Below are 21,750 nucleotides of genomic sequence, written 5' to 3'. Positions count from 1 at the left end.
GGAAGCCCTCATATAATTAACAATAGAAAGGGAAAGTTCTGGTATTTGTCTCTCTGGAGTATTATTTACTTTGTGACTCCCACAATGTAGTTTTGTCTGGCACATAATTCGGTTCTCCTAGACCCTTTTAAGACTCACACTGTGCTTTAAAGAGCCCCGCTACTGCATTCTACATACCGATAACAGAAATTAGGTTCTTTCAGAGGCATACGAAACACTACAAATGAGGCTAATGAAGAAAGTATTTTCCTTCTACAGCAGTTTGCTGAGAAAACAAAGAAAAATGGGGAAATTCTGCCTTGAGAAAATAATGTCGGATCCCTGCATCAGACACTGAGAAAGGGGGAGGGAACAGACTTAAAAATTTTTAACAAAGTGCCTTTCAGAGCACTCTGCCCCAACTGTTTGAGGACTGGCCCCTATACGGTTAATATCTGACCTCTAAGAGAAATGCCCAGCTCCCCCGCCACCATCAATAAGTCAGGTCCCTTCTTCAAGAGACAGCGGTCCCCCTCCTCTGAGGTCAGAGTCCTCTTCTGGCCTGGTGAGAGATGCCTGCCACAGAGGGATGGGGGAAGGGGGAGGAAGTCATTCCTGAGGCTAAAGTTTGGCTGTGTTTGGAATGTGGCCAGGGAGTGACACGGGTACAACGGGCTCTTCTTCTTGGCTCTGCATGGCCGTTCACAACTCCCCAGGCAGTCGGCCTGCATTGGAAGCACAGCGGAAGCCTAGGTTGTCTGAGGCTGAATCTGGAGTGTTGCCCATCCTGCCACCAGAGAAGAGGAAAGAGAATGGACGATTGTTGAGAAAGGGGCCTGGAGCCTTACCCAACTTTCATGCTCAACCTCCTAGGGTCTGCTGTGGTCCAGGGTGCCTGAGGACTGAGGGCAGGGTCTAGAAAGAAGCCTAGTATGAGGGCACTCCTGGGGAAAAGGGGATAAGGAGGGACTTAGGACAGGGTGTAGGAAGTGTGACCGAGCAGTCATGAGAGTCTGCTCTGGAAGGCAAGAAAGGCAATGACTAGTAACTTCAACTGCTCATAGTTTAGAATAACTCAGCCAAAAAAAACCTGTCAGTAAGAAGCGAGAATACCATAGTGCCAATGAGTACTTCATACTTTTCAAAAGACTTTCGCATATATTCCTTCATTTGCCTTTTCTCCACACCTCTGGCAGGCAGGATTTGTTCACCATTTTTACAGACCCAGAATCAGATACTAGGAATATGCAAATGTCTTGGCCACGGCCAACCACTGCTTCAGGGGCACAAGAGATCCAGTGGCAAACCCAGCTTCCTGGTTCCCAGGCCAGTACTTTCTCCACTACTTTGTCCTAGAAAAGGAGGTGAGGGAAAGCAGGGGCCTCAACGTATCCAAGAAACATCTGCAAACCTGACTTCCTGAGGCCACAGAAACAGCGGTCTCTTTCTAGTCCTTCTGGAACCCAGGAATGGGAGGAGGCAGAGGGAAAGCATCAAAATAAACCTACAGATGAGCAAAGTCGAGAGAGTCCCAGCAGGGGACTTGGGAGCCTGAGACCCTACCATTCAGGTGCCAGCATTAACCATCTGTGTGACATGAGTGGGTCCCAGCACCTCAGCCAACCTATTTTTCCTTGACTGTAAAACGACATCGTTATAGAAAATGGTTTTTCGGGGCACCTGGGTGGCTCAGTCATTAAGCATCTGCCTTCAGCTCAGGTCATGATCCCAGGGTCCTGGAATGGAGCCCCACATCGGGCTCCCTGCTCAGCGGGAAGCCTGCTTCTTCCTCTCCCACTCCCCCTGCTTGTGTTCCCTCTCTCTGTCAAATAAATAAATAAAATCTTTAAAAAAAAAAAAAAAGAAAAAAAATGATTTTTCATGTGCTCTCCAGTTTGAAGGGTATTTCCATGACCAATACTGATGTGGCCATTCCACTGCCCTGCCTCCGCCACCAGTTACAAGGACGAGGGGAGAAACCCTTATGATGCTGGACACACAGTCTCTCCGGGTACCGAGAGCTGGCAAGAAAAGGCACAAGTTGCCTGAAGCCCTTTTGCTTCTCATGGCAAATGCTGTGTATGCTCTCTTCTGTCCCCACAACTTGGGGTGCAGATAGAGGATTGGAAGCAGCATTAACACCAGCTCTGGGACACCAGGACCCAGACCCCTGGCCCCCAGCTACCAGTCTCCTCACCTGGTGGTGACCCGGGCCCGGTGATTGGCAGAGCCATCAGCTGTGTCGATCCAGGATGCCCCCCGAAGGACACGCATGTCCTGCCCTGTAGCCTGGTATGGAGATGCTGTCCACTCCCACACGTTGCCCAGGAGGTCATAGAGCCCTGCAGCACAGGAGGTGGGTCAGTTCCAGGCTGGGCAGTACCATCCCCCATCCCCTGCCCTCTAGGTATCAAAGGCTTCGGGAAGCTTCCCTGGTGGTGTTTCTCTCTGCTTCATCTTCCAGGCAGAATGATCCCACCAACCAGTTTGTGAGTATTGACAGCAACATGACAGGAAATCTTACCATAGTTATTCTGTGGGGGGAAAGCATTCACTGGGGAGACTCCATGGAAGCCATCCTCAGCCTTGTCATCCTTGGGGAAATTTCCCTAAGGGGTAGAAATTTAAGCTAAAAAATTTATCATCCTGTTCCAAGGTGGATGTTCCCACTTGGCCAGAGGAAAACCAAGGTCATATTGCTGTGTCATCTGGGGTAGGATAAAGGCCATGAGGCAGTGAACTGAGGTGGCCATCCTGAGCTCCCAAACTAGTCACCTCATGTCCTCCACCATCACCTCCTGGCTGGGTTAGGGAATGTGTGGTTTCCCTGTGCCCACAGTGATCTATGTCAAGCCCATCCCACTTCCACTTTCTCCACTCTCAGCAGCTTCCACCCCTCTGCCTTGACCCCCATGTGCTTCAGTGCCTTGGGAAGGCTCCTCCTCCCCTCCTCTGCTCAGCACCACCTGCCTTCTCAAGGACCACTGACGCCTGCCCTGTGCTCTCCTGTACCATTTCTTCCCTTCTACCGCCAACAGGTTTAACTCTCCCTCGTCTGCCCTGACTCTACTGTTCTCATCTGTGCTTTACCACCAAAATGCGTGAAAAAGGAACCTATATTTGCTGATGCAATTTGTTCAATCTTCTCAATAAAACTGGGGTTCAGCTCCCCCTACTCTATGGAAGCTGATCTCACTAAAGGGAAGATGAAGAGGTAATTACTTACTCAACAGCTACTATGTGTTCAGGCTGCCACATTTCTCTCTCTTAATCCTTACAAGGCTGTGAGGCAAGTATTTTCTCCCTTTAAAAAACTGACAACTGAGGCTCAAAGTGGTTAATTTATCAGAGATCACACAGTGAATCAGATCTTTTTGCAAAGCTCTGACCCCAAGATCATCTAAAAGATCAGTTTACCCCTTGGGTTCTTTTTTAATGCTTCCCCCCATGAAATGCTGATGCTGTGCCCCCCCTTACTCTACAGAGTCTCCTTGGGGGATAACATTCTTGCCTAAGATATATGCTGATGACTCCCAAACCACTTGCTCTGACCCAGACCTCTGTCCTAAGATCTAGACTCATATTTTCAATGTTTGAGCATATAAATGACAAAGGGCACCTTAAACTAAGCTGATGCTAACCCCATCGAGTTCTATCCCTCTGACCCCAAATGCGTATCATCTGTTCTGGATAATGGTAGCACTGTCACCCTGTTGCCCAAGCTTAGATTCATGCTTCAGTCCAACTCCCTCCCGCTTTTCCACTTCACTACCAGACCCCGTCTACGTTACAGGCATGCCTCTCCCATCTGGCTTCTTCCCCATTCCACTTTTACTTAGTTCACATGTTCACAATCCCCCGGGCCATTGCCACAGCCTCAAATTCAGAGACACCTCCCACCCCGCCACCACTGCAGCTCTGTTTCATTTAGGCCTGCACAAATTAGCAACTAGCACCCTCCCCAAATCAAATTATGTTGTTAGTCCCCTGTTTAAAAACCTTCATCAGCTCCCCACTGCCTACAGAGGAAAATCTAAAACTGTATCTTGGCTCCTTCATAATCCACCTACAACCCACTGTCTACCTCATCTCCTGCACCTCCCGTTTCCCTGTGCTCCAACCTCTCTGAATTTGTCCCATCTCTGAACACACAGTAAGTACCCTTTCCTAATACAGTGCTGACACTCACGTTGCTCCTTCTGCTGTGAACGCCCTTTCCTCCACTTTTCACTTGGCAAACTCCTATTCCAGCAGCTCCGATGTCATCTCCTCTGTGAAGTCACCCCCACCACTCGCAGGCAGCCATTCACTTCTACAACTCTTCAGTATGCAGCCCCACCACGCTGCCTTTTGCTTTACCAGTTTACCAGTCCCATTAGAACACAAAGCCCTCTGCAGTCCCACAGTCCAACTCGATGCTTAGCCTCAGGAGGCTTCATTCAGTGCTTTGAGAAGGGACAGGGGTGAGGAATGTATGTCTTACCTGCCACAGGTTGGTGCGGTTTGGCTGGAACTGGTTTCCCCATGGGTAAAGCTGACCTGCCAGGAGAACAAGGAGAGAGTGGGGGAGGGGGAGGAGAAGGGTCGTGGAAGAGGCAAAGACAGAGAGAGTGAGGGAACCAAAAGGAAGTCAGGAGGTGATGAGAAAAGGAAAGAGAGATTACTTTTATTTCCCATGCCTGTCCCTTCCACTCACTGTCCTGCATTCAGAGCCCCTGGCCTCCTGATCTGCTCCAGGACAGTGCAATCCCAGGTGTGGTTCTGACTAATGCCAGTCTGGTAAGGTATCTGTTACCAGATCTTGTCCAGATAAGTACAGAAATTGAGAGTAAGATTTCAGAAACTTGTCAACTGGACTTAGATTGGATAAATAAACAAGGAACCTCGTTTATCACAAGAATTTTGACTATTGGTATAGCTGGTGTTTAAAGAGTAGCAGAGGTGTTGAACATGGGGAGTTGCTGTTTCCCTCTCCTAACTTTTTGTTCAGTTAGGATTGCAAAACTTCATTGTTTGTATGAGTCCCTTCACACCTATGGAAAAAGCAGTCTGGGTAATTCTTTTCTTCTGCTATGTTGTTCTGATTATCTTAATTGAAATGTAACATGCCTGGGTGGAATCTCCAAGAAATTTTATGTCTGTTTCTTTATTCCAGTTTTCCAGTTATTAATTTTTTTGGCATTTTACACAAATACTGGTCTGAGATGGATCAGAATTGAAAACAGTAACGACTGGCCCTCCACCACACAGTTTAAGAAGCACTGCTCTAGAGAGTATGGACCCTTCCCACCCTTCAAAGCTCCCCATGCAAGACAGGACGGGGAGAAGAATAAAGGGAAGTCGCCGCGCCATCTCTATACCCTTCAAGCCCCCTCGGGCAGCAAACTCCCACTCTTCCTCGGTGGGCAGCCGTTTCCCCCGCCAAGCACAGAAGGCACGAGCATCATTCCAGCTCACGTGTACCACCGGGAGCTCCAGTCTCTCTCGGATGCCAGAGCCAGGACCTGCAGGCTGACAGCCAGGATGAAGTGAGACAGGCTTCTGGGAGCACACAGAAGTCTGAGGAAGGCTAGGCTTAGGGTGCCTGAGTTCAGCTTTTACCACTAGATGGAGCAAGGAAGTTGGAGGAGATAGCCTGGTGAGTGAAGAGAGGCCTAGAGTCAGAAAGAGCATAAATATGAGCCAAGGGAGAAATGGGATGGGCAATGGGAAAAAAGCTCAGAGCAGAGGAAACAGGGTTGCTTGGCTGTTGCCTTGAAATTTCTGTCACCCTTTTAAATTTAGTGTCTCTAGATAGGCAAGGGGTCTTCTAGGGAAGCCAGGCCTCCAGATTAAGAGTCAACAGGGGTAGAAAACGAGGCAGAGGAACCAACCCTTACCTGCCTCCAGAACGCCCTTTCCACTGGAAGCCACCAGAGAAGAGACTGCAAAAAAGAAGTACGACTGCAAGATGCTCTGACCCAGCCAGGGCACCTTCCTGACTGACACACACGAGGCAGAACAAACACTTCAGACTGGGACTCAGGTGGTCCAAGTGGGGCTGTTTCTGGACCCCGGAAAGCAGGACATCTCACTACCATTATTAGAGGGATGTCAAGCAGTTCTCCTGCCAGTTCAGGGAGTAACTTGAACCCTACATGTATCTGGTTCCTTAGAGAGTCTCAGTATGCAGAAACCAGCTCAGTGTGTGCCCCTCTGACTCTTCCACGGAGGATCTCTCTTGCTCCTTCCCTGCCTGCAGCTCTCAGGTGGGATTCTCTGTGGTGGCTCCGGTGGGCCCATAACCCGCTCGCATTCCCTCAGCTGCAAGCCCAGGTTCTCTCACCTCCATCTGATGGGTCACGTTGTTTCTAAGCTCATCGGAGACAAAGTCCTCAAAGACAAAACTCCACCCGAACATCTCAGCCTCTGTCCGGTACTTTTTTTCCCTTACAAACTCCCTGAAAAGAGATATTTCACTTGGTTAAACTGATAAGGTTCCATGTCCCACTCTCACCCCCTCCTGCTCCGGAAAACCTCATATATCTTTCTCCTCAAAGCCACACATCACAGAGTTTCCATCAACAACAAGCAATTAACATGAAAGCCTGAGTAGGAGATTTTCTTTTAAAATCTGTTGCTCTATGTGTAATTCATATATAGAAAGGCACTCTTTTTAGTGCATGGTTTTGTGAGTTTTGACAAAGCATATAGTCACTATCACAATCAAGATACAGAGCAAGTCTATCAAACGCCTCTTAAAATTCCCTCATGCTTCTACAACCACTGATCTGTTTTTTGTCCCTATAGTGTTCCCTTGCCCAGAATATAAATTCACAGAAACTGAATCATACATTATGTAGCTTTTGTGTGTGGCTTCACTTAGCATAATGCTTCTGAGATTCGTCCATGTGTTGCCAGTATTGGTCGTTTGTCCCTCTTTGTTGTAGGGTAGCATTTTATTGCATGGATGTACCGAATTTTGCTTATCCATTCACCAGGTGCATGCAGGTCGTCGGGGTTATCTCCAGTTTTTGGAGATTATGAATAAAGCTGTTGAGAAGATTTAAGGGTGGGGATTGGGTCTCTTTTCTGAAAGGTCTTCCTCACATACCTACTCTCACAACAATTGCGAGAGGGAGGCAGAACGTGTGTTACTATCTCCATCTAACAGATGAAAAACATGGAATCAAATAAAAATAATGTGTTGAAATTTTAGAATGGATGTTCACATAGTTTGCTATGGTATAGCAAATTTCAGCAAGCAAACTGCCAGGGTAAGATGGATTGTTTTTATTGGGCTAAAAGTACCCCATCTGTGCCAGCCCTCTGATATGAGAAGACATTGTTCACCCATCAAAGGGGCACTGAGAATGGAGGAGGTGATCAGATTTGGTAGCAATAGCTATTTATCAACCTCAGAGCATCTGAACGGTTTGAAAATCTTTTACCAGAGAAGCAGAGACAAATCATGGGTTCTAAGCAAAGTTTAGGGGCTTGCTGGAAGTCTATCATAAAAAGGTCATAAAAATAAATAAATATATAGGTGCCATAATTTGAAATATAAAAGACTTCTATCATAAAATGTCATAACTTGAAATATATAAAAGTGCACACTGTGCATCTAGCTAGCTAGCTATTTCTGGTTGTCATGATACAGCACCAGCCTAATCAAAAGTGATTTCTCCTTCAATTTTAATAAAAATTCTTTCAAAAAGCACATATAAGTAGTGCACATTGTATTACAGAAAAATGAGAAAATACAGGTAGATAAAAAGAAAAAAATTGAAATCATCCATTATCGCATCAACTAAGATATAGCATAGCCGTGTATATCCTTTCCTGTTCTGCCCCCCAGCAAGAATTTTTAAATAGCTTTAAGAAGGTGCTTCCCTGGGGAAAAAGAAAAAAGGGGGATGCTTCCCTGGAATTATTTTCATTTGGAAGTCACGAAAACATGGGTAAAATCTGTTACCTAATGCAATGTTACATCTTCCAGTTCTTTTTAAATGCATATACACTCTATGTACATACTTTTTAAAAATACGGTCATACCCTGTGTATTGTTTGTAAGCTACTTTCTTCACTTAACATCTCACAATTCTTTTTGACAAAAGGATTTTAATGGCTGCTAAGTATTCTGTGATGTTGATACAGTATGTTTAAGCGATCCTTATATTGTTAATATTTGTTTACAACGGCATCTTTTTAGCTAAAGGTTTTTTGGAAGACCTTAATTCTTTCCTTAAGGAAAACCTCTAAAGATGGAATCCCTAAGTCAAAGGGCCTGAGAAGTACACCAACCATCCTTATGCTTACTTCAGTCTGGGTCTCTTGAATCAATTTTTCCCCATAACTTTTTATTTTAAAGAGTTTTAAATCCACAGTGTAACATTTAAGTCATTTCCCACATTGCTTTGTCTTTCTGTTCCCTCCTTTTCCCACTCCTCTTTCTATATTCCCCTTGTATCATTTAAGGTAAATTACAGATATCTCCTGGATCATTTTCTACTTTAGCCTATACAAAACATACCGCCTTGAGGAGACTGAGACAGCTCAACATGGCTTCTTAGACTGAGCTGGAACCATAATGTTTGTCCTAAACTAATGCCATTTCCCTAAGTAAATATAAAGGGAATTTATGAGACTCTCAGCTACTATGACCCTTCTCCCAATCCCTCCCTGCTGGGGAAGAGGTTTTTGTTGAGTGTTTGACTTCTGCCCATATTTCTCAATGCTATACCCAATGTAATGGAAAATCCACTGGCTGAAGAGTCAGGGGATTTGAGTTCCAGGCCCAGCTCTGCCACTAACAGAGAGTGAGTCTCCAGACTTGATTCTTCATCTGAAAAATGTAGGTAACACTTATCCCACTGTACTATTGCAAAGATGATATGTTATAGTAAACAAGCTACTTTCCTTTTAGGTATTAGGAATGAAAATTAGAAAGAGCCTCTACCCCTCCTGGAAGAACACCTGATGTACCTGAAATCTTTGTTGGTGACAGGAAATATGTCAATGGCAAAGGGTGTTACTGTCACCTCTCGGGCAGGCCCTTCACCATCTCTGCCATCTGGTGAATTTGTTCCCATCTGGTATCTCCCACCTGGTAGCTGGATCATGTTAGTAGTCTGCCCATTCCCTGCAGAGAAAAAGAAGCATCATCAGTAATACATGAATATATATAAAACAAGTGGCAATATTTGGATTATATGTAATATTCATAATGGTGTAATGAAAAAAAATGTAGGCTTAAAAATTTGGCCTTAAATTCTTGTTCTGCCACTTAACTTGTTGGGTGACCTTAGGCAATTAGTTAATCTGAGTTTTGCTTTCTCTCCACAAAATGGAGACAACATCTAACTATTTCAAGGAGTGGCTGTATAAATTAAAATTACATGTGTGAAATGTGAGACGGTAATTATTCAACAAATGTTTATTTCTGTCCTTACCGCTCTATTCTTGTACACAACTCTTTGTCCCAGCTAGGTAAATCTAGACACTAAGACCCTGAAATACTTCCAGCAGCTTTCTATCCATACTTCTGCTCTTGTTGTTTCTCTGCCTCTTCCCGCCCACTTCTTAATGATTTTCACCATTATATCATATGCTCCAGAGAATACCTATTTTGCCACTGTATTCCAGGCATCTAGCACAAGAGCACAGTAATTAGCAAACGATTGAGATCCTTCATATCTGCTGTTTGAACACCTCAGAAAATCAGAACTAAAAGGATCATTAGTTCAACTGTCTTATTTAACAGGAAAAAACCAAGACCGCAAAAGCAAAATCACGAGAAGAGCTAGTTAACAAGGAATAAGGACTCGATTCAGGTCTTTTTACTTCCAGGTCAGTGCTATTTCCAACCCACCACACTTGTCTTCACACTTCAGAATGTTATGTTTCTTCTTAAGGATATCTAAGTACCATAAGTTCCTTAATGGCAGCAGAGTCCACCGTCTTTTCATGTTTCTCTATCTTTAGCCCTCTTGTTCTCATTCTGACACACTCACACTGATGATTTCATCTACTTCAAGGGAGAAAAAAATGGAGCAAGCAGGGAAACCTCAGATTAAAAGGGAATTAAGAAACAACATACAATTGCAATGTATGAACTTTATTTTGACACTAACTCAACTATAACAAACAGTAGGTGAATCTGAACACTAACCCGACGTTTAATGATATTAATGAGAACTGTTAATTTTCTAAGGCAGGGAAAGAGGACAGTATTTTTTTCATGACTCTTTGTCTTTTTGGCTTCTCAAGCTGAGTATTTACAAATAAAATTGTGTAATGCCTGGATTCATTTCAAAAAGGCCCCAGGGAAATGGGAAAGTGGGAGCGACACCAAAACAGCAAGATTAGCTAGCTATAAACTGGCAACTGTTTTAAGTTGCGCGACGGGTACATGCGAGAGGATATCTTTATATTCTCTTTTACTTTATGTTCAAAAAAGTAAAAAAGAAGTTAGATAGGACATGAGCCATTAACCACCTCGCCAAGTTGGCCGCCTCTGGGAGGTGCCTCCGTCCGCTCCAAGCCCATCCAGGAAGCGGGTGGAGGGGCCACGGTCTCTTTCCCCGACCAGGGCGGGGGACCCACCCCCTTCCTGATGTTTCCCGGGGCACACAGGGTCAGGCCAGCACACTGACCTAGCTCGAACCACGGGCCAGACAGGAGCAACAGCAACATCAGCAGCGGCGGCGAGGGGCCCATGCCGGGAACACGAGCAGCGCACACACCGTGGGCCCTGCTGCGCATGCGCCCCGCGTGCACCACGTCGGCCGCCGTACCGCGTGCGCACTGCCCGAGTGTTTTGTTTTTTTTTTTTGGCCGATGGGTTTGGCTGGTCCCAGGCTACAGCTGGATCCCCCGAATTTAAGGTACGTGGGGCCAGATAGGTGCAATTTTCTTAGGGTTAGCGTTGAGGGACCAGGCCATTCCAGAAGCCCCTTTGTTTCCCCATGAACAGAACATTTTGACTGATTTCCTTCCCTTTTATATTCAAACCCCTCTTGGGCGCTGGAATACCATTTCAAGATCAAAGAAAAGGTTTCAGCTTAACATTTATTGCACTTATTGTACGCAACGCCCAAGTCCTCAAAAATACAAAGCTTTGCAACACACAACTTCACGGTCAAGGACTGCAGAGATATACTGACTATAAAAACAATTTTGTGCAAATAGGTGGGAGAAAGGGCACTGGAGGGTCTGGGATGGGTACTTCGGCATAAGCAAAGGTGCAAGGGTGTGAAAACATGGTCCACTGAAAATATCCTCTCCCTTAGCCCCCATGCTTGAAAGGTCTTTCTACCTCTGCTTCCTCTATTTTCCCCACTTCATACTTTGAGCTTATTCAACTCCCTTTGCCTGTACTTCACCCATCTTTCTGTTCACTACAACTTTTCTGGGGAGATTTTTTTTTTGATTTTTATTTATTTATTTGACAGAGAGACACAGTGAAAGAGGGAACACAAACAGGGGGAGTGGGAGAGGGAGAAGCAGGCAGGCTTCCTGCCGAGCAGGGAGCCCGACGCGGGGCTCGATCCCAGGATTCTGGCATCATGACCCGAGCCGAAGGCAGATGCTTAACGACTGAGCCACCCAGGCACCCCTCTGGGGAGCATTTTAGCACAGCTACTTTGCAAACATTAGAAGTCCCAATGATCCAATAGCTTTACTCATAGGAATTTATACTAAAACAGGGATGTTTCAAAATTTTAAGTTAAAGTATTTATATTATAAAAACTTACAAGTGTAACAGTAGAGGGACCTATTGGATAAATTAAAATACATCCATTAGAAGAAATTATTATTAAACCATTATAATTTGTTTTTCAAGGAACATTTAATAACAAGGTGGATAACATACACTTATCTCACACGGTACTTTTATATCACTGAAGCTAAAGCAAAACATCCTTTTCATTGGGTAAAAACGGCCTGCTGAATGTGTGTACATTGAAGTGCAATTAAAAAAAACATTAATTTCAGAACTTCAGAATTTTAGGTGTCAGTGTTCTCTTTTTTTCATATGGGAAAAGAAAATGCTTTTGAAAATTATTTGAGGCTTGACAAAAATTCCATCGCTATATTCTTAGGATCACTCGTGGAGTCTTCATGATTCGGATGACACGAGGGAAGCTTTAAATTCAACCTTTTAGAGAAGACATTCCAGCTCGCATGATCTCATCAACCAGGAGTATGTTGGTGGCAATCACAGTGCTGAAAGGAGTGGAAAATCAGATGGCTCAGATCTGAGATATGAACCCTAATTCAACTCAAGTTCCAAACAAACTGCAAATTATATCCAATTAAGTTTCTCCTTTCCCCTCCAAAACATGGAAGGCTAGTTTTATTTCTATATTTTCAGTTGATTACAATTTTTGCAAAACCAAAAAACCAAACCCAAACCCAAGTAATTAAACAGAACACACCAAATTAAGAGTATGATGATTCCCTAAAGGTTATTTTAGTTTTGGCTTTCTCAAACTTACCAGGAGTGGAGAAGCTGTTTCTTTACACAATAGTTATCCCATATGCCTACTTCGGCTGCTACCATTGGCTCACCTGCAAAGTAACCCAGTATTCTTACAATCACACAGAGCAGGTTATAAGATCAAAATGCTAAGACAACAGACTATTTTTTGATTTGCTCATCACTGATTATTCTCATTATCCAAAGTTCCTCAATTAGTCCAATTTTGCTCCAAACCGTGACTCCTGTATACAGTATCTTTGATTAAGTGGCTGATCTCAGAAGACTTTTAGTAATAGTAATGCTTTATTTGGTTACCAAATGTTTGAACATCTCTCTTTTTCAGGACACATTCTCATTTGTCCATATTAAAGTAAAGCACTTGAACTATAATCGGGCCAAAATGGGCTTATCATTTCCCTCATCCCAGAAACCTTTTCTACTAACTTGAATGTAACTGATGTTATTGACAACAATAGGTCTTACACATACTGCATGGGTGTCTCTCTCAGTTCTCTTTCTTCCACTTTGTACTTGTCTATTTTGTGTCACTGCATTTAAGATGAGGGCTTTAAATCATTTCACTAAGACCGGGGCCCATCTTCCAGCGTTATTTGCTATCCTCAGGCTTTTTTCACCCAAGAATACGATCACCTAATGTATTTTATTAAAGTCCCTAATAAAAGACTGAGTAAAGCCAGCCCATGAAATCCTTCCATATTAACCTGAACCACCTACTACTACTCAGCAACATCAAAAATCCATACTCCTTGAAATTATACAAATGTCTACTCTATATTCCATTAATTACTGTATCTAGTCATTCCATTTTTATATAATTTTTTAGAACTCAGGGTTCCCTAATAACACTGGTGTCAAACTGCAAAACATCTCTCCAAGATTCGTTTGTCTCCATTTTTTATTCTTCCGGGCTTCATCTCACCTGAATCTAGTTCTCCCCCTACTAATAGGTGCATTCTCTTACCTGTGTTTAAGTCCACACCCACAAGTTGACCTGATTCTGAATGTTCCGCTTGAACTTTAACTAGTGTTTCCTGAAGGTCAAAACCAGAGTTCTGAGCAAGTACCTAAAGCAAACAAATTTAATCCTTTAAGGACAGAACCCAAGAAGTGATAGTCAATCTACAATAAATGAACCATAATCCCAGTTAAGAAAAACAAAGGGGTGCCTGGGTGGCTAAGTCAGTTAAGCATCTGGCTTCAGCTCAGGTCATGATCCCACGGTCCTGGGGTCGAGCCCGCATTGGGCTCCCTGCTCAGTGGGGAGCTTGCTTCTCCCCCTCCCTCTGGCTGCAGCTCCCCCTGCTTGTGCTGTCTCTTTCAAATAGATAAATAAAATCTTAAAAAAAAAAAACAAACAAATCCTTAATGAAGACAGACCAGTATTTATGTTCAGAGAATAGGCATTTGTTACTCATTAATCCACTTCAAGCCCAGCAACACACCGATCATAAGCAATACCCCCAAATGAGCACACAATAGAATAAAAACAAAAAGCAAGCTTGTACTCTAGTATAACCCCTACACTGCAAACCCTCTAAAAACGGTTTATCTCCTGCACCTGAAACTTCAGATACTCAATTCCCTTCCAGAGGAACCAAACACATTTGGATGATGAGATACCTGCTCTACCTACATTCAGGAGAAAGCTGATAAAACCTGTTTACTCAAAATCTACATTATGAAAAAGACCCCACATTATCAAATACTTTCATCAGCTAACTCATTTTGATGTAAGAACACTGACTGTTAAAGTAGTCATACCTTGGGAATAATGAGTAATGCATCAGCAAACGCTTGAACTCCCAGTTGGGCCCTGCCCTTTACACTGGGCTTGTACTTAATCAAGGCTTCTGCCATTGCCACTTCCACTGCACCTGCACCCGGAACTACACAACCTGGTGGGGGAGAGGGGAGGAGAGAAATGCTGAACTAACACATAAAACTGTAGCATCATTTTAAGGAAAGACATAAAACATTAACATAAAAAACAATTTCTCGAGAATGTAGCATAGCCACCACAATGTTAATACTGCACTTGAAAGCATTATAAGCAACACATCAAATAGCAAAATGTTCAATTTAACTAGTACTTGCAAGCTCTTAGTATTAATTCATTTACTTGTATCCACTTTTAAAAATGGTATGCTATGAAAAAGCTTAGCATACCATCACAGGCATTTTAAAGGGAAGACTTTACTTTTGCATGGTGTCTGGCTGTGTAAACTACTGATAAAAAGAACACAGTATTCAGCCATGCCTTTCACACTAGCCAAAGAATATAAATACAGTAAAGATCTTACCATCATCAATAGCATTTTTAACAGCCCTCAAGCCATCTCTTATGGCATCTTTGATTTGAGTGAGTGTGTGCTTATTTGGTCCTTTGATCAATAATGTGACAGAGCGAGGATTGTTACATTTCTCAATAAAAGTGAATTTCTCTTCTCCCTATGCGAAGAAGGGAAAATATTTTCAAAAACAGGATATGTTTGTACAAAGAATGAAAAGAGTTGAGGGCTTATAGAAGAGTAAGTAGCGTATTAATAAGGGAACAACACACCAATCACATTAAAGCAAATTACTTCACTTAAAAAAAAATCGCATAAGTAATTTTTCCCATCAATGGCTTATCATTACTACACATAACCTTCAAAATGTATGTAAACAAAGCAAAAATCTGGTCCTAAGTTTGAATTTTTACTACCGAAGAATTCATGACCCAAAAATCATTATTTATTATATTATCTTCGGAAAGAAAATACACTTACCAATGTATATTCATAGACAAGTCCTGCATATCCCAAACAATCAGGATTTAGGTCATCAAAGGAATTTAGAGCTACTCCACCGCAAGCAAGAGTCAGCCTGAAATATTGAAGTGTTTTGGGAGATGTATATGCAGCTTTGTTATGTTTAAAGAGATTATTAATAACTTTCATGAAGCAACCTTTCAGAAACATACTAAAATCCTAAAATGTTATTTTTTAAATAACCTTAAACCTTCCCATTCACCACCAACCAGCTAAAAACCAGTCTTTTCTCCTAACTCGACATTTAACCCACCCCCCCTTTTTTTTTTAAAGATTTATTTATTTGAGAGAGAGAGAGAGAGAGAGACAGCAAGAGAGGGAACACCAGCAGGGGGAGTGGGAGAGGGAAAAGCAGGCTCCCAGCTGAGCAGGGAGCCTGATATGGGGCTCGGTCCCAGAACCCTGGGATCATGACCTGAGCCGAAGGCAGACGCCTAACAACTGAGCCACCCAGGCGCCCTAACCCACTCTTTCAAAGTCAGCAAATACTACTAAGAAATCTTAAGATGAACAAGAGCTCTTTATCATGGTGAGATCTGGGGAAAAAGTAGTTCTCTGAAACCCCTTGATGCTCTTTTGACATGGTTGGTAACGTACATATACATGTCATGGTTTAAAACTAATACACCAATGTTCACAGCAGCATTATTCACAACAGCCAAAAGGGAGAGACTTAAATGTCCACTGATAAATGGATAAACAAAAGGTGATATACATCCATACAATGGAGTATTATTCATCGTTAACAAGGAATGACATTCATTCTAATATGTTACAACATGGATGAACTCCTGAAAACATTATGCTGAGTGAAATAAGCCAGACATAACAGGACAAATATTGCACGATTCCTTTATATGAGGTACCAAATTCATAGAGACAAAATAGAATAATAGTATTTACCAGGGGCAGGGGAAAGAAACAAAGTTACTGTTTAATGAGGAGAATTTCAGTTTGGGAAGATGAAGTTCTGGACATGAATGATGATGGTTGCACAATAACGGGAATGTAACTTAATGCCACTAGGTCATACGTTTGAAAAAATGAGTAAAATGGTAAATTTTGTATTATGTATATTTTACTCACAACAAAAAAGGAAAAACACAATTAATAAGAAAGGGGGAAAAGAAGTAATCCCACTTAACTTGCAAAATAAAAGTAAAATTTACATCACTAAGGTAATATGCTACCCATACCTTTCCATATTTCTCCTTTTAGCTCTACGCAGAGCTACTATACCTTCTTTTGCAAGAGCATCTAAGGAAAAGGGGTCAATTCCCTATAACAAAAACAAAAGTTATATTACAATAGAAGTCACCTTAAAAATAACAATGGATAATATAGACTCGTTTCATTCTCACCTTTTGATTAATAACAACGAATCCTTTATCTGAATCACCACAGACTTTCTTTTTCAGTTCTATTATTTTTTTAACTCTATCTTCAATGAATTTTCTTTCAGCTTTTACAAGTTTCTCTCTCTCTTCTGCACTCTTGTAAAAAAAGCCAGAATTCACTTCTCTATTTAAAAAAAAAGTTACAGAAGGGGAGTGGGGGAGAATGTTTATTTTTTGAGAAGATAAACCAGTAGCCTCAGAAACAGGTCCTGAGATTTAACAAATAGCCACTGAGCTCCCATCCTGCCCCCGGTACATTTTCAGAGGTTATTTCCTGTAATTCACTCGAACCCAACTGAGGCATTACTGCCCTCACAGTGGGGAAACTTAAGTCTCGTAAGTGACTTGCCCAAAATACCAAGCTCCTCCACCTCTCTATTTGTAACGGGCTATAAACTCACGTTTTCTCATATTCCAATGACACATTGCATGTGAGGATGTATGCATCTTCTACTCTTTTTTTCATATCTGGATGCCGTGCCCCATGGTCCAAAACAAGACCTCTGATTAAGCTGTTGAAACACATAAGTCGTGTTGTTATTGATTTCCAGATAACATACACTAATGAAATTCAAATACTGAATTGAGAGACTGTATTGATAATTTTCACACAACTTTATTTCTTGAATTTTTGAAAAAGACTTTTGGGTGAAACCTAGGCAGGTTCAATTATGAAAAAGCAATATCCAGAACACAGTACAAAAACAAGCCATTCAAACAAAAGTAACAATCCTTATCTTGTATAGAAAATTCTGCAGAGAAACAGTTGCAACTGGTAGGCTCTCAAATGTGATCACCTCCTTTAAAAATTATTTTTTAACTAGGTCTTTGAAATGTAATATATATTCTAAATTCCCCAACAGTCTCCTACTATGCTTTGTAACCTACAGTTTAATAAATCATTGATATAGCTCGCTTTTCAGAATCACACTGATTATAAACACCTAACAGTAACCTCATTTCAGGAGGAAACACTACTGAGCGAACTAAATATTCTAGGCAATACACATAAATTCAAAGAAAAAGACATCAGCCAAATAATATGTACTACATGAAGTGCCTGTAAATTTGTAAACACACTTTATAAGTATTTCATAGCATTCTACCACCTACCTTGTATCAGTTTCAGATTTATGTTTCATCTCCATGATCTCAACCATGAAGAGGTCAATAGGTTCATCTTGTTTTTTAATGGCCAAAATGGAGTCCACTACGGCCTACAATAAGAGCAGAACCATTAGATGAATTTGATTTGCAGTCCAGACACTTATGTTGCTTGTTCTTCAGAGAAATGTACGTTTCTTTAAAATCTGAATCAGTCTTCGCCTTTTTCTATGAGGTAATAGAATACATTACTCGTAAAGGATTGAAGTCATTTACATTTCTGACATCTCAATTCATAATTATATAAAGACTCAACTATTCTATTAAAAATATTGGTAACAGGAAGTTTTTTCCACAGTAAAAATCTCATTTTTATAAACCTTTAATGAAAACTCCAATTATATCTTTATAATATGGTCAGGTATACTATTATTTGATTTTCTCATTTCACATACATCAGCCGCTCACTGCCACAAAAAAAGAAACTATCTCACATGGTAGGGTACTGTGAAAGTTTTAGATAGCACCTTGTAATTCCAACTAGAAAGTATGCCAGGGGTTTCAGTATAGGTGCACACACCGGACACATACCACATTTAACATACCTCTGTTAAGACATCAGCAAGTTCAGCATGCACTTTAGTACGTAGAGATGTTCTGGCCACATCTATAAGTGTTTCCCTGTCCATTTCTTTGCTTACTTTGACTTGTTCCAAAAACTGAAGTGCCTTTTCCTTTGCAGCTTCAAATCCTTCTGTTATTATTCTGGGATGAAGACCCTGTAAACATACAATTACATAACCACCAACTGGAGTTCTTCAATTAGATGAAAAAGTAAATTTTTAAAGCAATACTCTGGATCTTTCATATGCTTTAATATAATGTGCTGATTTTTTGAATACATTTAAAAGGATAAATAATCCTTTCAATGCAGAGGAAAAGAGCAGACATTACTCTAGCACAGAATCAAAGCCAAGGGAACTATAAAGCACACTTGGGTGTTCACTGTGCAAACCACAAGGAATAATGCCCAAAACCTAAAACTGTACTCAGTAGGACCATTTATCTTTCCAATTCATATCATTTACTAACAAAAACAAACAGGGAGACGAAGCGTCCGCTTTTTCTCTCTTCCCAAGAATTTCTTGGCACTGGATTACTACTAAGGTTTGCTTTAACCTTCAAACTAACCCAGGGCTAAAAACGTTGTGTAATTCTTTAAATTTACATTTCTTTCCTTATAAATATGGCTTTCCTTATAAATATGCCTAGTCCTGAATATCCTGTTTCTAGATCTCAACTATCAATCTGTTATAGACAGACATATATAAGTAATATGTGATGCAACTTGATTAAAAAAACCCTGCAGGCAAAGGAAGGTTCCTTAATCTGTCCAGGATCACAATAAACTTGTATTAAGACAAGGATATAGGGACGCCTGGATGGCTCAGTTGGTTGGGCGACTGCCTTCGGCTCAGGTCATGATCCTGGCGTCCCGGGATCGAGTCCCATATCGGGCTCCCTGCTCAGCAGTGAGTCTGCTTCTCCCTCGGACCCTCCCCCCTCTCATGCTCTATTTCATTCTCTCTCTCAAATAAATAAATAAAATCTTTAAAAAAAAAAAAGACAAGGATATAGGCTCTGGTTCCCAGATTTAAGCCCCCTGCTCTTTACATTCTACCATATGGCCTTGCTACTATTAACACCTCAATTTATATAAATTTCCTATATTATATAAACTACCATGGAAACACAAAAATCATGTATACTTCAGAAATGTAGAGATCCGCCTGTTTCAGTAGCTCTCCAATGATTAGAACATTGGAAGTGGTACCATCACCAGTTATGTCATCTTGGGCTGTTGCTACTTTGGCTATTAAGGAGGCTGTTGGGTGTTGAATTTGCTGAAAGTAAAAAAAGAAGAAAATTACTTAAGTTGAAATAGTCTAAGTATACCTTAAAATGTGTGAAGGGTCTCCTTAAGTGCATCTATTTGCATAAATTGCCCAAGTGTTCAACTACATGCCATACTGATTTAAAACTCACCATTAACTATTTTGTACATCCATTTATGGTAACCCAAACATTTTCACATTTAGATTTGAGAAGATTATCTCCACTCTACTGATGAGGAAATCTGAGGCCCAGTTAAGTTTTACTGAAGATGACAGAGTTAACAGGAAGAAATAATTTCAAATCCATGCAAGCTTCTTTAGGACTCTTGTGAGAATAAACCAGGTTCCTTCTAAAATTAAACCTCAGCAGCCTCCAGTATTACTTGTATTAAACAAAAAATTAAAAAGATCTTTTAACAAAGATCATCAGTGAATGCTAAATCGCTGAAAGGTTCTGTAAAAACAGAATATTGTATCTCCTATATCACCCAAAGATTCTTAATTACAAAGGATGCAAAAAATGCTCCTGAACTGCTTTTGGTTTTTAAGTCTCCTTATTCTCCTGTAATCTAGAACAGCTTCCCAGCCTTTTGTTTTTGGGGACACTGACAGTTTTAAGAATCTAGGCCAGAGGGACGCCTGGGTGGCTCAGTTGGTTAAGCTTCTGGCTCTTATCTCAGGGTCCTGAGTTCAAGCCCAGCCTTGGGCTCCAAAAACAAAAAAAAACCCCTAAATCTTATTCTGAACTCAAAACACAGGCAAATCATTTCCTTTTCTTGGATTTTAAGTGCTAGATTTTGGAAACTTAGGGATGAGTAAAACAATTGCTCCTCTCAACAGTCTCACACTCTTGGTCAGTGGGACTTTTAACATTAATAAAGCAAAGAGTTTTATCTCCCCTTCAGTTGGAGGTGGAGAGAGATGTTAACAGACAGAAATCCATCTTTTAAAAAGAGAAAAAGTATAACCATTTTGCGCTTACCTAACTATGTCAATCGCTTAGTTTTTCAGATTTTAATAGAGTTAATTTTAATAACTACAATCCTTTAACCAAGGACTTTACATGGCAAGAATAAGGATTCAAAAATAAGTTATCAGACTCCAGGTTCCTCCAGGCATCGTACAGTCAGTACTATCACTGATAGCATTCCTTTTCTACTTCCTCCATTGTCTGAAAGACCTGCTGAGAGCTGACGCATTTCTCCTATCTTGAAAATGAACATTAAAAATCTTACTAAGAATCACATGCAATACGGAAAACCAAGACATTTTCGACCTAATATAGCAGCCTCTCACCATTTCATGAAGCAGCACGTTGCCATCTTTAGTAAGCTTGATGTCTCCAGCACCAGAAACAAGCCTGTTCAACGGGCACAAATGAATCACAGTGTGACTTTTTCAACGGAGACCTAATTAAGAGTCCCATTACTATCGGGCTTTACCCAGATCCTAGGGACCTTGGGGCCACGAGGCTGGTTCTCCCCACCCGGTAACAGGAATGGTGCAGTGCCCACCCCCCACCCCCCCTTCAGAGAAACAGCCTGCCCAACTCTCAGTTAGGGTCCCAGGGCGCAGGGGCGAGCCGCGCACGCGGGCAGCTTTGTTCTGCGCAGAGATGGCATCGATTACAAGAGGAAACGACCGGGGCAGGAAACAGGAGCGACCCGGGAGTCTGCGGGTAAGTAAGGCCGCAGAGACGAGCGCAGAGGCCCGGGGGCGCCAGGCCCGTGATGGCGCTAGGTACCCACCCGGCCCTCTCCGCCAGCCCCGCCTTACATCTTCATGGTGCCCTTAGGCCCCAAATTGGTCCTCAGCACGTCCTGCAGGCCCCGGGCCGCGCTGATGTTCACCGCCAGCGCAGCCTGGGCTCGGGCCACCTCGGCCTTGGGGTTCAGGGTCTTCACGGCCGCCATAGCTAACTAGCACAGGAAGAGGAGAAGAGCCGGCGTGCGGAGGGCCCACAGCCCACTCAGCGTGTCCAGGAGGCGTTCGCTGCCCGGGTCTTCTGGAAAAGTCGGGCGCGTCCGGCCCGCCCCCAGCGTGCCCGTGCGCCGCTACCATTGGGCCGCAGGTCGGCCCGC

At 42.3% G+C, this 21,750-nt stretch overlaps 2 protein-coding genes and 2 non-coding genes across 4 annotated transcripts; all 4 read right to left on the bottom strand.

The window, feature by feature from the left end:
* Positions 1–526: 526 nt before the first annotated feature.
* Positions 527–10,707, bottom strand: SUMF2 (sulfatase modifying factor 2). The gene is made up of 9 exons (XM_028109933.2): positions 10,614–10,707; positions 8,944–9,100; positions 6,305–6,419; positions 5,859–5,903; positions 5,340–5,490; positions 4,463–4,518; positions 2,504–2,588; positions 2,177–2,321; positions 527–766 (listed from the first exon to the last, which is right to left on the bottom strand). Exons 1-9 carry the CDS (start codon positions 10,675–10,677, stop codon positions 682–684), a joined length of 903 nt encoding a protein of 300 aa, XP_027965734.1. The 5' UTR covers positions 10,678–10,707; the 3' UTR covers positions 527–681.
* Positions 10,708–11,790: 1,083 nt separating this feature from the next.
* Positions 11,791–21,692, bottom strand: CCT6A (chaperonin containing TCP1 subunit 6A). Its single transcript, XM_028110215.1, has 14 exons — positions 21,446–21,692; positions 20,966–21,029; positions 19,544–19,678; positions 18,380–18,553; positions 17,784–17,887; positions 17,072–17,182; positions 16,635–16,794; positions 16,470–16,552; positions 15,232–15,328; positions 14,764–14,911; positions 14,225–14,358; positions 13,425–13,527; positions 12,459–12,531; positions 11,791–12,186 (listed from the first exon to the last, which is right to left on the bottom strand). The coding sequence occupies exons 1-14, from the start codon at positions 21,580–21,582 to the stop codon at positions 12,114–12,116; spliced, it is 1,596 nt and encodes a 531-aa protein (XP_027966016.1). The 5' UTR covers positions 21,583–21,692; the 3' UTR covers positions 11,791–12,113.
* On the bottom strand, positions 14,581–14,720 carry LOC114214580 (small nucleolar RNA SNORA15). Its single transcript, XR_003610455.1, has one exon. It is a non-coding gene; the product is annotated as a small nucleolar RNA SNORA15 (small nucleolar RNA).
* LOC114214581 (small nucleolar RNA SNORA22) lies at positions 18,654–18,787 on the bottom strand. Its single transcript, XR_003610456.1, has one exon. It is a non-coding gene; the product is annotated as a small nucleolar RNA SNORA22 (small nucleolar RNA).
* Positions 21,693–21,750: the final 58 nt, after the last annotated feature.

The sequence above is a fragment of the Eumetopias jubatus genome, unplaced genomic scaffold (assembly GCF_037043125.1).
Source record: "Eumetopias jubatus isolate StellerSeaLion01/CBP00866 unplaced genomic scaffold, mEumJub1_p1.0 scaffold_12, whole genome shotgun sequence".
Classification (NCBI taxonomy): Eukaryota; Metazoa; Chordata; class Mammalia; order Carnivora; family Otariidae; genus Eumetopias; species Eumetopias jubatus.
The sequence above is the reverse complement of the archived record's forward strand: the minus strand, read 5'-3'. Positions and strand labels throughout refer to the sequence as shown.

Coding starts and splice junctions, on each gene's coding strand:
- SUMF2 (XM_028109933.2), bottom strand. CDS start 10,677: ATGGGCCCCTCGCCGCCGCTGCTGATGTTGCTGTTGCTCCTGTCTGGC. Junction 5,904..6,304: donor ACGTGACCCATCAGATGGAG/GTGAGAGAACCT, acceptor TCTTTTTTGCAG/TCTCTTCTCTGGTGGCTTCC. Junction 767..2,176: donor CGGGCCCGGGTCACCACCAG/GTGAGGAGACTG, acceptor CTCTGGTGGCAG/GATGGGCAACACTCCAGATT.
- CCT6A (XM_028110215.1), bottom strand. CDS start 21,582: ATGGCGGCCGTGAAGACCCTGAACCCCAAGGCCGAGGTGGCCCGAGCC. Junction 19,679..20,965: donor ACGTGCTGCTTCATGAAATG/GTGAGAGGCTGC, acceptor TTTTACTTTCAG/CAAATTCAACACCCAACAGC. Junction 18,554..19,543: donor CGGATCTCTACATTTCTGAA/GTATACATGATT, acceptor GTATGTTTACAG/GGTCTTCATCCCAGAATAAT.